This window comes from Staurois parvus, unplaced genomic scaffold (assembly GCF_062004578.1).
Source record: "Staurois parvus isolate SC_StPar_1 unplaced genomic scaffold, SC_StPar_1.0 ptg001087l, whole genome shotgun sequence".
In the NCBI taxonomy this organism is placed as follows: domain Eukaryota; kingdom Metazoa; phylum Chordata; class Amphibia; order Anura; family Ranidae; genus Staurois; species Staurois parvus.
Genome location: NW_028318883.1, coordinates 1,268,909 through 1,285,477, shown reverse-complemented (window position 1 = coordinate 1,285,477; position 16,569 = coordinate 1,268,909). Strand labels below are relative to the sequence as shown.

Here is a 16,569-nt window from a genome sequence, read left to right as displayed (position 1 = left end):
AGGTCACCAGCCAAAAACTTAGGAATACTGGGAGTGGGAGGGGTTATGTGTTATGTTATGTGTTGCCAGAGTCCAAATCCACCTGCAGGTGGTAGTATAACCCAGTTATCTCCAAATGCCCTTTCCACTAATGAACAAGAAACAAATATTAGTAGCAGAGGAGTTGGGCTATCAAGAGATCCTGTTACTTTTCCCTGTACAGAAAGCTCACCTTTCAGGATAAAAGGACGTGACATAATAATCATTTTTATGTTATTTAAAATTATTTTTATATATTTCTTTTTTTTTTTTAATTTAAATTTTATTTATTTTCCATATATATTGCACATTTCAGCATTATTCTCATACAAATTTACATATCTTTAATAACATTTCTAACTATCTCTATTCCCATTTACCACCCCTCCTCAATCTAATTTCCCCCCCACCCGAGGAAGAAAAAAAAAAAAAAAACCCCATATAAACCCACCCACTCTGCATAATTCAATTATCCCTCTTCATACGCGAATATAGGGAATTTAAAACCTTCTATCCTTCTCACATAGTTACTCCATATATTTCACCATGTATTCTTCCCATGTTCTCCACCTCTTATAGAACAACCCCATCCTGTCTTCCTGCATATAACACAATCTCTCCATCTTACAAATTTGATTAGTTCTTTCCACCCAATCCTCTATCTTAGGCACCTCTGGTCTATGCCAAAACTTAGGTATCAGACCCTTTGCCGCATTTAGATAGCACCATATACCAGAATCCTTGTACTTATTTACTGATAACTCTGTACTATGTAGTAGACATACTGCTGGGTCCAGTCCTATCTTTATCCCGGAGATATTCTCAATTACTTGGACAATTATCTCCCAGAAACCTTGAATCTTTGGGCACTCCCACCATATATGATATAATGTGCCTATTTTTCCACATCCCCTCCAGCACTCTAGTGAATTTTCCCCACATATCTTATACTCAATATTCGGTGCAATGTGCCATCTCGTTAAACATTTATAATTTACCTCCACCTCTCTCATACTTATATTCTCGTGTATTAATCTATATATTTTCCTTTGTTTATCCTCATCTATCTCTATTCCCAGATCTATTTCCCATTTACCTATATACCTTGGTTTTGTGTAAGTGTCTAACTCAGTGAGGGTTTTATAAATTTTTGCAGTGCCTCGCCTCCCGTCACCTCGTGTTTCTAACAACCTCTCAAACAGGTTCCAATCCTCTCTCGATCTCAACGGTTTTGGGAGGTTTCTGACAAAGTGTTTTAATTGGTGATATTTCCATTCATCTATTTTAATAAAAAGTTCCCTTTTATCCCCTTTCAAATCCCCAAGTGTTCTCAATTCCTGTCCTTCCATTATATCTCTCAGTTGGATATCTTCTTTTCTAATCCATTTCCCTGTACTTTCCTCCTTACCTGGAGGAAAATAATCCGTATTCCTCAGTGAAATTAATTGCGAGTTAAAATCCCATTTCATAAATTTATGCAATTTATCCCAAACTTTAAAAACATTTAATGTAAAAACACTCGTGGTATCTTTTAGCCCTCTATATTGTGCTGGTGCCCATATAATTCTCTTCAAGGTAACTCCACTTAATTCATTCTCAATCTGAACCCACCTTTTCCCCTGAAAATTATGTGTCCAATCATAAATTCTCGCTAGGACTACTGCTTTATAGTACCTCTTAATATTTGGCACTCCCAAGCCTCCTCTCTCTTTATTTCTATTTAACAAGTCATATGATATTCTAGGTTTTTTATTTTTCCATATATATTTTGTTAACATCTTTTTTATTACTTTAAAAAAGACCTCCGGGATTTTGATTGGAATCATCTGAAATTTATAGAGGATTTTTGGTACGATTATCATTTTTATCAGGTTTATACGGCCTATCCAGGATGGGTTACCTCCCTCGAATCTCCTTAGTTCCTTCTTAATCTCATTTAAGAGTGGGATATAATTTAATTTATACAGGTTTGTACATGAAGCAGAAAGTTTCACCCCCAAATACTTTATCTCTCTGTTTTTCCATATAAAGGGGAATTCTTTTTGTATTTTTTCTTTTTCACTGTTTGACAGGTTTACATTTAAGATCTCAGTTTTAGTTGGATTGATTTTCAAGTTTGATAGCTCCCCATAATCCTTTAAGCTCTTCATTAGATTTGGGAGTGTTATCCTAGGATTTCCCACATAGAACAATAGGTCATCCGCATAGGCAGCTACTTTATGTTCGACTTCCCCAATCTGCACTCCTTTTATATCTAAATTCTTCCTAATAGTTGCCAATAATGGTTCTAATGCCAATATATACAGCAATGGAGATAATGGACATCCCTGTCTAGTTCCATTTGACATTCTAATCGGTTCCGACCTCTCACCATTAACCATTACTATCGCTGAGGGCTCTCTATACAGCTTCCCTATCCACTCTCTCATTCTTACTCCTATTCCTAGAGTTTCTAGGGTATCCATCATAAAACTCCAATCCATTCTGTTGAATGCCTTTTCAGCATCGATCGAAAGTACTATTACCGGGGTTTTCCCCTTCCTAGCTTTCTGGATAAGCAACAGCGTTCTTAGGCCATTATCTCTGCCCTCCCTCCCTGGGACAAAACCCACCTGGTCCCCCTGGATCCATTCTGGCATAAGATCTTTTAATCTATTTGCTAGGACCTTTGCATATAGTTTGGTGTCTATGTTCAAGAGTGATATCGGTCTATAGCTTGAGCACTGAGAGGGATCCTTCTCCTCCTTTTGTATCAACACCACCTGGGCCTGTAAAGATTCCCCTCTCATCTCCATCTCTCCTCCCAGGGCATTCATATATTTCTTCAGTTTGGGTATTAACAGGTCACTGTATTTTTTATAGTATCTCACTGTGTAACCATCTGGGCCCGGGCTTTTCCCCGTCGAAGTATTCTTTAATGCTCTTATTATTTCTTCCTGTGGGATTTCCAAATCAAGGGAATTCAGTTGATCATTACTTAACTTCGGTAATCCTGCCTTTTTTAAATATTCCCTTCTTTTCTCTCTTCTCTCATTTCCGTTTATATTTACTGGGTCTTGGGAGGCAATATTATATAGCTTGCTGTAATATTCTTTAAACACCTCGATGATCTCTTTAGTAGAGTAAACCATTTCCCCCTTGGAGTTTTTTATTTTCTCTATATAATTCCTATTTTTTTTTTCCTCAAGGCTCTCATGAAATATTTTCCTGGTTTATCTCCCCATTTATATCTCTCACTTGCAACTTTATTAAAGACTCTTCTCTTCTCCTCCTCCATCAGTAGCTCTAGTTCTTCTTTCTTTTTTATCACCTTCTGTCTTATCTTTTCTGATCTTTTATTTTTATGTAACTGCTCTAACTCAGCTATTTCTTTTAACAACCCAGTAAGTTTTTCTCTTCTTTCCCTTTTCTTTTTTGCCCCGGACGCAATCAGGATACCTCTTATATAAGCCTTATGGGCCTCCCACACTGTAGCCACCGACACCTCCCCTGTCTCATTCTCTTGAAAGTATCTTTCAATCTCTTCTCTAAGTTTTCGATCCACCTCCTGATCCAGGAGGAGAGCCTCGTTCAACTTCCAACCTATCACACCTGTCAATTGTCTTCTCCACCTCATTTTCAGTGAAACAGGGGCATGATCCGAAAAAGACATCGCCTCTATCTCTACTTTATCCACCAAATCTATAAGCTGGTGATCTACTAATATATAATCCAATCTGGAGTACATCTCGTGTGCTTTGGAGAAGAAGGTATAATCTCTCTCTTTTCCATGAATCACTCTCCAAATATCCACCAGTTGACACTCATGGATCACCCTCTTCAGGATTCTCAAAGCTTTACCTCCCTCTCTTTGCACAGAAGATGTCGTATCCATTTGTGGGTCCATACAAAAATTCAAATCCCCTGCCACTATCAAACGTCCCTTCTTAAAGGCCATCAGTTTTCTCAGGACACCCTTCAGAAAAACTTCTGGTCTTTTATTTGGGCAGTAGATATTTACAATTGTACATTCTTGCTCTTGTAATCTACCCTTTAAGAACAGAAATCTCCCCTCAGGATCTACCTCTCTCTCGTCTATCTCCAGCCTTACATTTTTTGCAATCTCTATTGCTACTCCCTTAGCTCTCTTGATTGGGGAATCCGCATAAAACCATGTTGGATAATTTCTAGAGTACAACTTTATATTTGACTTAATCTCTAGGTGTGTCTCCTGCAGAAATACCACCGAAGCCTCCCTATGCTGTAGCTCCTTAAATAATTTAAATCTCTTCCCAGGACAGTTCAATCCCTTTACATTATAAGTTATAAATCGGAGATCTTCCATCTATCATATCTTATCCTCTCTCTCTTTTCCTATCTCTTTCTCTTCCATTATGCAGAGTGTTGCCCCTAAAAACCCCGTCCTCCCTAACCCTCCCCCCCTGAGATCTCCCCCCCCCCCCAACCTCCCACCTCCCCATCCCCCCCAGGCCTCCTATGCCTTCGGATCATTTTCCACCTCTGATCCCTCTATAGGGGTTCGACTCTGACCATGACCGCTCACCTTCCCCCCCTCCTCCCCGGTGTCCCCTTATCTATTGTTTCTCTATTTCCTCTTTTAACCAGCTGCCACATTCTTGACCCACAGCTGTCCACCTCTCCATCCCCCACTTCCCAACCAGGTATCTCTTGTCTCTGCAGTCCAAATTTATCACAAAAGTCTTCCATATCTTCCGGAGATCTTAATATAGCTGTAGTTCCATCCCTCCACCCAATTAAACTTATGTCCCGGCCCCATCTGTATTTCACATTATGTTTTTTCATCACTTCTAGTAGGGGTTTCAGTGATCTTTTCCTTCTCAGAGTCTCTGCTGTTAAATCTGCAAAAATTTGAATATTTTTTCCTTCGTATGTAATATTTGTTCTTCCTTTAATCTTTTTCCATATCTCTTCTCTATCTCCGTAGTTATGGAGTTTCACAATTATATCCCTTGGTTTTTCTACCCCTTTTTCTTGATGATATTTCCCAATCCTGTATATTTCATCCATTTTTAGCATCTCCTCATCCGATTTATCCATTATGGAGATCAAAATTTTGGCAGTTAGCTCTTTTAAATCTTCCCCCTGTGTCAGTTCCGGGACTCCTCTTACTCTGAGATTATTTCTCCTTTCTCTATTTTGTTGATCTTCCATCATATAAAGTAATCTCTTTTGTTCTTTTCTATCTTCCGTTATCCACTTCTCTAATTTTGGGATGGCCTGGGCATGGGCCTGAACCTTCTCCTCTATTTCCTCCACCCTAGTTAACAATTGTCCCAAGTCTTCGCGGATCATCCCCATCTCCTGCTTTATTGATTTTTCCAAGCCTTTAAACATTTCCGCCATTTCTTTTTTATTAGGTATTTGCAAATCTCTTTCAAGATCTCTCGGTTCCGTACCTTCCATTTGACTATTATATACTGGGCCCAGGGAAAGTCTCGGGCTATTATCCAAGCTTATTTCCAAATCACTTTTTTCACTTATTCCCTGAGTTCTTTCTGGGGTAACATTTCCTTGTAACACATACTTCTTAATCGTACCAGTTTGGGTGTTCTTAGGCCCGCTCCCTTTGGTATTTTTACCTTTCATATTGTTTTTGAAACTTTTTACTCTTATTTCAAGGAACTCCTGTTCTCTTACTCCTCCCAATCTTCAAACCCGCCCTAGGAATCTCCTTTTTCTTTTATTTTTCAGATTGAATATTTAATACAATGTCTTATTATAGGCACATAGGAATCTAGTACGTGAACTCAATGCGTATAAAAGTCTAATATACAAGTCCAATGTATAAAGAGTGTTACAGAGGACCTGCAGGAAAACCCGCGGTCATCACTCACCCTCCACGTTGGAACTTCACTCCAGAAGCGTTCCTCCTCTGTAATTGTGTCCTCTAGTCTCCTCTTGAAGGGATTCCTAGGGGTCTCATATAACTCCTATGGTTTATCTTCTCATCACATGTCTCCTTAGATTATAGGTGGTATACAGCGCAGTATACAACACGGGTTAATAATATAACAGAGATAGGAGAAATATGGAAGTTGGAGGGTTTAGCCGTATTGAGAAGGTGATAATATGAAATTGTTAGACTGTAGACTGTAGAGCTGGTATGGTATGTAGATAGTTTAGAGGTGGGGGTAGATAGAGGAGACAGGACAATGGATAGAGGAGACAGGGCGACGGTAAGCAGCTGAGACTATTATAGTATATTGTGGGGCAATATGTAATTTACCTTCCACCTCTTCACCCTCTTGTTCAGATGCCGGGCAGTCTCTCTCTTTATCACACTCGGAGCTCCCAGAGCTCCTCCGCGGCTTCCCACGTGTCGGGGCCGCTCCAATGCCTCGACCGTCTCACTGGCGTCTCCCTGGCAACCCTACTCCTCCTCCGAAGCCGCCACGAGACAGAGGAAAACACGAGGCGTCCTTCTCCCGGCTCTCTCCTGGATCCAGGCTCCGACCGTCTCCCCGGCAACTCCACTCCTCTTCTGCAGGCGCCGGCGGTCGCCAGTGGAGAACCCCAAGGCGTCCCCCCTCCGGCTCTCTCTCCGGCACTCTCCTGGGTCCCAGCAGCGCAACCGTCCCCGGAACTCCGCGACCTCTCTCCAGCGGGTGAGTTACCGCTCACCCTCCATGCAGCTGGTCTCTCTGGTCTCTCTATCGGGGCCTCATGGGGAGGATAGACGAGGGGAGGCTAACGGAGAGTGTTTGCTACCCACTCTTCCGAGCCGCCATAGTCAGGCTCCACCCCCCCCTTGGACCTATTTTTATATATTTCAATCCGGTGCTATGATTATCTAAAACTGCCAAAAAATTTTTAATTGTATCTTCTTTGCAACTATAGCACCAGAACACTGCACAAATGACTTATTAGATATCCTATCCCCCTGTTCATGTGGCGCATTGCTTTTTCTAAAATTCGTTACAGAGCTTGAGGTCAAATTATAGGCATCCCATTACAACAGGTATTTAATTTTTAATGGGATACTGTCTGTCTGTGAATGCATACATGGACATTAAGGCTGTATATTTTCATTATTGTGAAATTGCAACTGATTATGTCCTAGAGATCATACTTTTAAGCAGTCACGTATCTAGAACAGAAGCAGCTAAGGCTCTGTAATGCCATCTAATGAGCCATGAGCTATTACTGTGAAGAGTCACTGTTCCATGGTCCCCTCCAGACCTATGCATTGTGGCAGCACATGTGTGCCTTTATACGCAGTGCAAGGTGATGCACGTTCCACAGTGTGACACTTTATCACAATACTACTAGTAGCTAGCAATGCACTTACACAGCAGTGCACCACAAATATACACACCATGAGCCTCGGTGCCATGCTTAAAAAAAAAAAAAAGAAAAAAAAGCTGTAATTTTTTGGTCAGTTAATGGACTGCCTTAAATGACTTAACAAATGGACTACCAAAATGAATGTACTTCCTTAACATCCCATATGGAAGAAAAATATGTTTGAAATATATTTTAAAAATATTCTTCCCAAATATATTGCCATATATTTGAAATACTACAATTTTGGCCATGTTCAATATATATATATATATATATATATATATATATATATATATATATATATATATATATATATATATATATATATATATATATATATATATATATACTGCATGTTGAAATATGTTTTTATTACAAAATATATGAAAAATATTTTTAAAAATACATTTCAAATATACTTTATGTCTTTAAAAATACAAATCTACATTTTTGGAATGCATTTACAAATATATGTAAAAATATATGTTAAAATTACTTTTTTATATGTTAAAAAAAATCTGAAGAATATATTTAAAAAAATATATAGTTATATATATATATATATATATATATATATATTTGCTTGCATCGCTCTTTGTTAATTCCTCCCAACATGAACAAAAGCACAATAAAGTCCCCTATAAAGAATAACTATTTTTAATTAGCATGTTTTTCCTTGTAAAATCATTGTAGATTTGTCCACATGTTTCTTTTTAAGTGTCTTTGCATTCAAACTCTCACAGCTCCCCCCTGAACTCTTAAGAACACCAAATAACCTCAGCAATAACACAGACTGTAAATAATCATATGGCATTCTACAGGTGTCTATAATTGTCAATTTTGGTGGAAACCGTGTATCGCATTACACAGATATGTTATTGCGGTGGAAGGTGATACCCTACAGTGAGGCTACAGGTAACGTCTTTGCATTAATCAAAAGCAGAAGAAGCTTCTATTGCCTTCAGGATGGAGGCCAATTTAAAAAAAGGATCTTTGCAACACTAATATTTTATCTACAACAACTTTTACTGAGAAAACTGCTATGAATCCATCATGTAAAAAATAGTATGGTGGTTAGTTGTCTACCCAAGCAAGTAATAGCATTATAAGCATGTTAACGCCAATAAAGTTTCTTCATTCTGGTGACTTCCAGATGAAATAAGGAGGCTTAGAACCTAAAGCACAAAGAAAGTGGCCATTAGTTTTAAAGCTGGTGGATGGGGTGGTATAACTATCTATTGAAGTGTCTGGCAGTTGAGTAGGGACTGTATCAACAGGATTTTAGTATTGCTTCTCTTCTCCTACAAGTCCATAGCAATGCATTAGCAGCTTGAAGCAGCTGTCAACACAGGCCCTTAGACATCTCTTCGTCATTATTCTATTTGTCTAAACTGTCTGAATTTTGACTGGTGATATGGGCACTGCCATTGCTTTCCGTAGATGCAAGTTTACACTTACCCATAATCAACATGGTTTTGGTAAGATCTGAATGCCAAGAAATGGGAGAGAGAGAACTGGGGTTTGGAAAGAAGCGGGGTAAAAGCCATGACAAAAGCTGAATGATCTCCACATTCTTCCCTACTGACTTTTAACAGAATCAGTCTTTGCATGCAATCAATACAAGAAATATCCCCAATAGTGCTTGACATAACAAAAAAATCATGTCAACTTTCTTACAAGAAAGCAATGTATATTTAGAAATGTGACAGTTTAAATCCCGATCAGGATTGTTTACTTCACCTTTAAATCATCTTATGTCCTTTTATAGGAACTTGGCAATAGGAAAAACAATAGAAAAGTATGCACAATTGCATAAAACTATTTGGAATACATAAACAAATCCTTTTATAGCATATTAGAACTGCCATGTGTACGACATACTGTACAGTAACGAGGAACAACTTTCACATGTGACTGTACAAACTCCCTCTGGTGGAAAAGGCTTGAACTTGCAAAGGGAGAGCCTAGAGATAGGGGACACTTATTCTCCTCACTCAAGGTATAATCCCATGAGGCAAGAAATGGGTTACAGCTGGCAGAGAGTAACTGTTAGGAAAAGTGTCTGAAACTAGTCTGAAGTCTAAAGAAAGACTAAAAACAAAGCAGACATACAGATATATGAATGTCCCTACTGCCTACCAAAAGTTAGGTTAGAAAATATGGGAGAATAAAGAGTATATTGCCTAGTTCCCCCCTTTTACAAGCCTAGCTGCAGTTATGGCCGCTACTGTATAACATGAAAGTGGTTTTAAACCTCTGAAGTAAAAAATGAACAGAGCATATCCCTCTATAATTCCACTACACGATCTTAATGTGCTTCTTCTTGAGCCACTCCTTTATTGCCTTGGCAGTATGTTTTCAGTCATTCTTTTGAAGGAAGACCCATCCACGACCCATCTTCAGTGTTCAAGGCTGAGGGAAGAAGGTTCTCATCCAAGATTTTACAATGCATGGCCCCGTCCTTTGGCCCCTCAATGCGGCAAAGTTGACCTGTACCTTCAGCAGAGAAACAGCCTCAAAGCATAATGTTTCCACCTCCATGCTTGACTGTAGGGATGGTGTTCTTAGGGTCATAGTCAGCATTTTTCTCCCTCTAAACACGGTAAGTCAAGTTAATGCCAAAGAGCTCAATTTTGATCTCATCTGACCACAGCACTTTCTCCCAATCCTGCTCTGAATCATTTAGATGTTCATTGGCACACTTCAGACAGGTCTGTACATGTGCTATCTTGAGGAGGGGGACCTTGCGGGAGCGGCAGGATTTCAATCCATGGAGATGTATTGTGTTACCAATGGTTTGGTTGGTGACTGTGGTCCCAACTGCCTTGAGATCATTCACAAGCTCCTCCCTTGTAGTTCTGGGCCGATCCCTCACTTTTCTCATGATCATCCTTACCCTGTAAGGCGAAATCTTGCATGGAGCTCCAGACCAAGGGCATTTGATGGTTATTTTGTGTTTCTTCCATTTGCGAATAATCGCTCCAACAGTTGTCTCCTTCTCACCAAGCTTCTTGCTGATGGTCTTGTAGACCATTCCAGCCTTGTGCAGGTCTACAATCTTGTCCCTGACTTCCTTTGACAGCTCTTTGGTCTTGCCTATGGTGGTAAATTTTGAATAGAACAAAGGGATTCTGTGGACAGGTGTCTTTTACACACATAACAAGTTGTCGTTAGGAGCATCTTCTTAAATTGACAGGACTAATCTGTGTGCCACATGAGTACATAGCCAGTCTTTGGGAGCCAGAATTATTGTTGGTTGGTAGGGGATCAAATACTTATTTTTACTCACTGAACTGTAACTAAATAATTACATTTGTATCATGTGTTTTTTTCTGGATTTGTGGTCGATATTCTGTCTCTATCATTTAAAATGCACCTATAATAAAAATTATAGACCCTTAATTTCTTTGTAATTGGGCAAACTTACAAAATATGTAGGGGATCAAATAATTATTTTCCTCACTGTATATCCCATTACTGACACGTTACTTCACTGACACCATCACATCTGCATTTGTTCCCTCCAGTGATGCCACCAACTTAGTGATATTCTTTCCTGACAACAATGGCAGGGCATTGTTAGCCCCATATTTTGCACCACTCTTAAAATCTGCAATCCACTGCTTTGTGACACAACCATTTGCACTATTCCGGTGAATGTAACAAGCAGTGAATATGCTTTGGGTATTAGCCCCACCCCTTACTTCGCCCCCTGACCCACCCCCATTTTTAGGCCTGCTGGTTTCCTAAGTATGACACCTACCACATTCACTGAGGTGAAGAGGGATTGCTGTTATTCTCTGTGTCCAGTCCCTGTTGTTAATGCTGCAAAAGCTTTGGTGTTACTTTGTTGCCAACAATAGAACAGTAGTTTGGCCATAGAGGAAGCAACATTTATTACGGCTTTTGCAGCTGAATTGCCAGCATGACGGATAAGGGACAATCCAGTTGCCATTTTTGTATACACGTGCTGCTACAATGTGTATAGATCACCTGTGGCAACCAGTACAATTTTTCAAAGGTCAAAGTGTAGAGAAAAAGCTTGAAAAAATTTAGACTGTCACTCTCCTCCTCCTTTCTTTTTCTCATTTTTTTTTTGTTTTGACACGGGTTTTATATTGTGATGTACAGTATGTATATGTGGTTTCTAATGCAACATCTATCACATTTTTGTATGTTAAATACTGCTTTATTTTTTTCTGTGTCGATTGATAAATCTGTGTCGACAATTCTTTTTTTCAGTTCTATTCTACACACCTGCATTGTAGTTTGATTATCTTTATACCGTTACAAGTTAAATGATTTTTAAACAAAAAAAACCCCAAAACTAAGAATGTCCAGCATATGTCACAAGTTTAAAATATAAAAGAAAAGTAAATCTGCATTTTGAATAGGCCCAGAGATCCTTAGGGAGCCTTGGTAGTGATTTTGTATGAAACCGTCTAGCACTGATCAAAGCAGTGGCGATGTCTTACCTATCATCCTGCAAGAAACGGCTCTTATAAATTCTGAAATTTTTAATTTCCATGACTTGAATGCCAGATTTTCACAGTATAAAAGCTGTTTAGCATACTGTGGGAATTTTGCTTTCATGTCATAAGAAGTTGTTTTACAGCAAGGAAACTTGTCTGCAGCCCAGAGGAACTTTATGGCATTTTCAGGCATTTGCTAAAAACTAATAGAAACCATCATTCCCATTAATGCCCGCTGTTAATCTCTCACACAGTCTGTGATGTCCTGCTATGAATTTTTTGGTTTCCAAAACAGAATCAGGAAACACCACAATCATTTTTTTTTAACACTCCTAGGGTCATAAAACTGCAATAGGTTTATGGCTTGTGCTGATATTCCTCCTGTGAGGATGCTACCATCTTGGGTTAAAATGAGAATCAGCACCATTAATCTCAAGCAGATTGCCCAGCAGGAGGAGACACATGAAAAATGGAATGTCATGAGCCCTTCCATGGACCTTTGCAGGTTTATGATATATGTGTGAGTGTGCCATGATGATGTAATTACAGTGGCACTGGAAGCCTGTAAATATCTCAGATTTAGTCAATGAACCCCACTGAATTCATTTTTGGACAACTCTGCATTACAGTTCACTTTATTTCAGTCAATACAGTTAAATGAGAGAAAACTGTAGAACACTAGCTTTATAGTGGACCTGTCATAAAAATTCATACTTCATTTGAGACAGTGGGACATATCTCAGCATTACCAATTCACATGTTTTGAGAAAACAGCTGTAGCTGGGCGCTTGGATGGCAGAGGGGGCAACTGCAGGATGCTGTGCTGCAGCCATCTTGCATGCCTGAGCAGGATTCTTATGCCGGTTTCAGTGCCATTCAGCCTCCACTCACTTGGGGGAGCCATTGGGACTTAAAAAATTGAAAGGACTTCAGGCAAGCCTCATTGAGCTGTGGGAAATGTAGTTTCTGAAAAGGACTTTGCCATGGAAGTGGATGTGGGATGGACTACAATCCTCAGAGAGAAAGGCATGTATGGGGAGGAGAGGAGTGAGTTTTCCAGGACTTTTGGAAATTAAGAGCTCTCTTACTGTGTGGGGACTGGAGCGGTGCACATCTTCGTGCCTGTGTGTGCACTCACCAGTGGCAGACTGAGGACCGGAGTGCTAAGGACCAGATTGCTGAGGACTGAGGTGCCCTGAGAGCAGAGCCAGAAGGATTGCAGACAGATTAGTGTCCAGACCAAGGTTCGCAGTGTTAGCAGAACTGGTGAGCGCCCACTGCTGTGTTTGATTTTACCATTGCTAGCACATCAGTAAAAAGGGAGACTGCCTATCTATCTAGTAGTTTCAAAATCACTGGATGCAGAGTTTAAAGGGACAGTACAGATGTGCACCACCTTAAAGACTGGACCCCAATGATCAGCCAGCTAAAGGTTACGAGGCAGGAGCCAGACACACACCAACTGCTTCACAGGGACCCTGAACTGAGTTACTAGTAGCTAGTACCTTCCCCAAGATACATATAAATATATAGTGTGATATATACAGAGTCACTCTGAGATGTTTGTTTATCATTGATTGAAGAGGTGCTCCTTTTTATTCAGCTTTTTATTGAAACTGGGTTATCCTGCTTAATGGAATAAAAAATGGGCACCTTTCTCCAGCCAGTAAATGCCATTGATATTAAAGTTTGCCAGTTAAAAATATAGCTGTGATGCTTGGCTCGGAACTGTGCGTGCACAGTTGCGGTCCGGAGGCAGCCGAAATCATCCCAGTTTCTGTTACAGTGTGTTCAGTTGGCAGCGGTGAGGGGGGGGGGGTTGGCGAAGGTGGTGCCTGAGTGTGCTTTGTGATGTCATGGTGCAAGGTAGTTATGTGGAGAGGAGCGGCCAGAGCCTCGCATGCAGGTCTGCGGGACAGGAACAAGGCAAGCCAAGAGCGGGACTAACAGTGCTGTTAGGAATGGAATGGACTGAAGGGACCACTTGGAGTGAAGAGAGACTGTCACTGTGCTCGGGAGGGGATGTGTCATGTTGGTGAGGTGTCATCATAATCTGTGTTGCTGCACACTGCTGTCAGTGTCACTGTGAGAGTCATTTTCATATGTGTGTACCTGCCCATTATAATTTCTTGCCCTCCTGAGTCCTGTCCCTGAGCTACCGAGTTACTATATTGAAAATAAAATAAGAAATATGTTTTTTGCCTTATTATCTGCCTTAAATCACACTGCTAATTGCATATTGTACTTGTTTGTAGCCTTAATACTGAAATTTGCACTTAAAACTAATTTTTTTATTTTTTGGAATGACCAGTAAAAACTTGGCTATGTAAGTAAAATTTCGGTGTCAGTGAATTTCAATCTGGTAGGTTGGCAACACTGCTAACAGGGAATATGCTGACAGAAAGAGAAAGTAGAATGACAAGGATACGTTCATCAGTCTGCTTCTTATCATTCACTGTCCAATGACAGGATGTGGGAGTGACAAGACTTGTAAGAGTTACTTTACTGCAGCAGAAAAAATCATGTCTCCTGCCCTACCACACAGGTCTGAGCTGTGTGGCACATCTGTCTCAATATCGGGACTGGATAGACAGAAATACAAATCGGTTTACAGGCATACATGCTCTTTTTTATGTATCTGTAATGTTTTATCTAGCTGCTTGTCTGGAATTCAGCTTTATACTCCTCAGCAGTAGTGAATAAAGTGTTACTAAACCCAGGACCCTACATTCACTATATCCGGTCTCCCACAGTACACAGAACATGGAAATGCAATTATTTTAGTAAATATAAACTGCTAAATACCTTTTCTCATCAGCAGTTATAGCAGTCTTGTGACTTCTATCAGTGTTCAGCAGAGCACTGGTTAAAGCTTGTAGGAGGAGTTTTCTTTCTGCTCTAGGAGGATGTAAAACCCCTGACCTCTGTCTGGACAGTGCTGATTGGCCCTGTGCTGATCACATGCACTCTCCCAAGAGAAAAAAAACAACCTCTCTAGCAATACACATTAAAATGAGCATGTGCAGAATGGCTACGGTTCAGTCAGTCTTATCAGGAGATAAAACGTGGACATTTGAACAAGAGGAGGAGCTGAAAAGTCAGGATCAAACATCCTTATTACACAATGCAGAGGATTAACCCCTTAGGTTCCACAGTGAGTATAACAAGCATGCTTTACTGCATATACAGACTGATTTTACTGTTGTGGGCTTAGTAACACTTTAAGGTATGTGGTTTTCCATACAGTGCTTCAGAATTTGTCAGTGCTGTATAAATTATTCATATACATAAGCCAGTACCTGACTCAAGACTTGAAGTAGGACAGGTCTTCTTTTTCCGCTGGTTTTGGCGCAAGCCTCTGTGCGTTGTGCGGTGTGAAACTTTGCTATGGGGATGTTCTCGATAGCTGTCTTTATTCCTGCATTACATAATCATCAAACAGACATTACACACTGATCAGAGATCGCTACTGCCTAGGGTCATATTTTACACATCATCACTGTGATCGGGAATTACATTAGAAAAAGACAGTGATGAGCCATTGAAATAAATCACAATCCGCTGAGGAAGACAATCAGATAAGGAACCAATTTGTGTGAGCTTTATGCTTCACCTTTAGATAATTTCCTGTCTCAGACATTACATGAGGCACAGGAAGCACAAACATCCGTGTGTGATATTACCGCACTGATCTCACTGCCAGCAACAGACAGGCATGATGAGTACCCACAGGCCAAGCTGCCTTGGCTTGACTAAGGACTTTGGCAAGGAAGTCCCCCCTTTGCTTTTCACCAAAACATTTTTATAATTGCTTCCATAACATATCCAAATGTGCATTTGGCAGTGTTTTGGGCACAAGTGATTTTCCATTCAATTTATTGCAGATAGGGGAAGATGATGAACAAAAGGTTACAATTAGCCAAAGTTATCCCTCTGTAAAGGAGATATGATCACCTCATATAAATACATTAATGTTCCGTACTATTAACTTGTTGAAATGTTGACTTTAAAATATATTTCCATTTTTGTAGCAAAATTGGGATAACATCTACTTTACATTTGTTACACGTTCCCATTCACAGAACATAAATTGCTCCTGACTTGCTTTTAAATCCTACCTTGTTTTACCTTTCTAAGTAATGTTAAGTAGGGGGTTATAGAGTTATGTTTACCATAATTAAACCTATCTCTACTGTGCTGGCAGATCTTCATTATTAGTTGTAAACTTGTGGACGCCCTGGTGGGGGACACCGGAACTACACATGCTAATTGACTAGGCTCTAGACAAGAATTTGCTACCATGCAAAAATCATGCATAAAGGCATAACTGCAGACCTAGAAGCAAGCTACAATGAGCACAGTTAACCCTCTAGCAACCTGTGGATAAATGCCTGTACTGTTAACACTAAGCACTCCAGACACTACCACAGTTAGAGAACTCCACTTCCCAGATGTACAGCATTTAGAAACCCGAGCTGCAGAGCCTGCACCACCATCCACCAACCCAGCAATTCCTGTCACATCACTCCCAATGACATGTCCTCAGTTATGAATGGATACAGGAAATAAACCTCACTCTGTAACTACATGCTTGCTTCTCTCTCTCTCTCTCACTTCCAGGGGCCCCTTTACACCATCCATGACTTCCCAGGCTTGGTTCCTAGGCACTCTGTACCACAGGTGTGATTCCCAAATGTGGGGAACCGGCTGCTAGTGAAGGGGACAAGCACAACACCCCTTCAATACCAGAGTAACCATCACCCTGCACCAAGTC

The 16,569-nt window shown here is 40.2% G+C and overlaps 1 protein-coding gene across 1 annotated transcript in view; it reads right to left on the bottom strand.

Moving 5' to 3' along the window:
- Window positions 1-16,569, bottom strand: part of ZNF831 (zinc finger protein 831) — a 104,151-nt gene that overhangs the window by 28,443 nt on the left and 59,139 nt on the right. Inside the window, exon 4 of the mRNA XM_089658650.1 lies at window positions 15,095-15,213. Coding sequence (XP_089514776.1) covers window positions 15,095-15,213 — 119 coding nt within the window. The remainder of the gene's footprint in view (window positions 1-15,094; window positions 15,214-16,569) is intronic.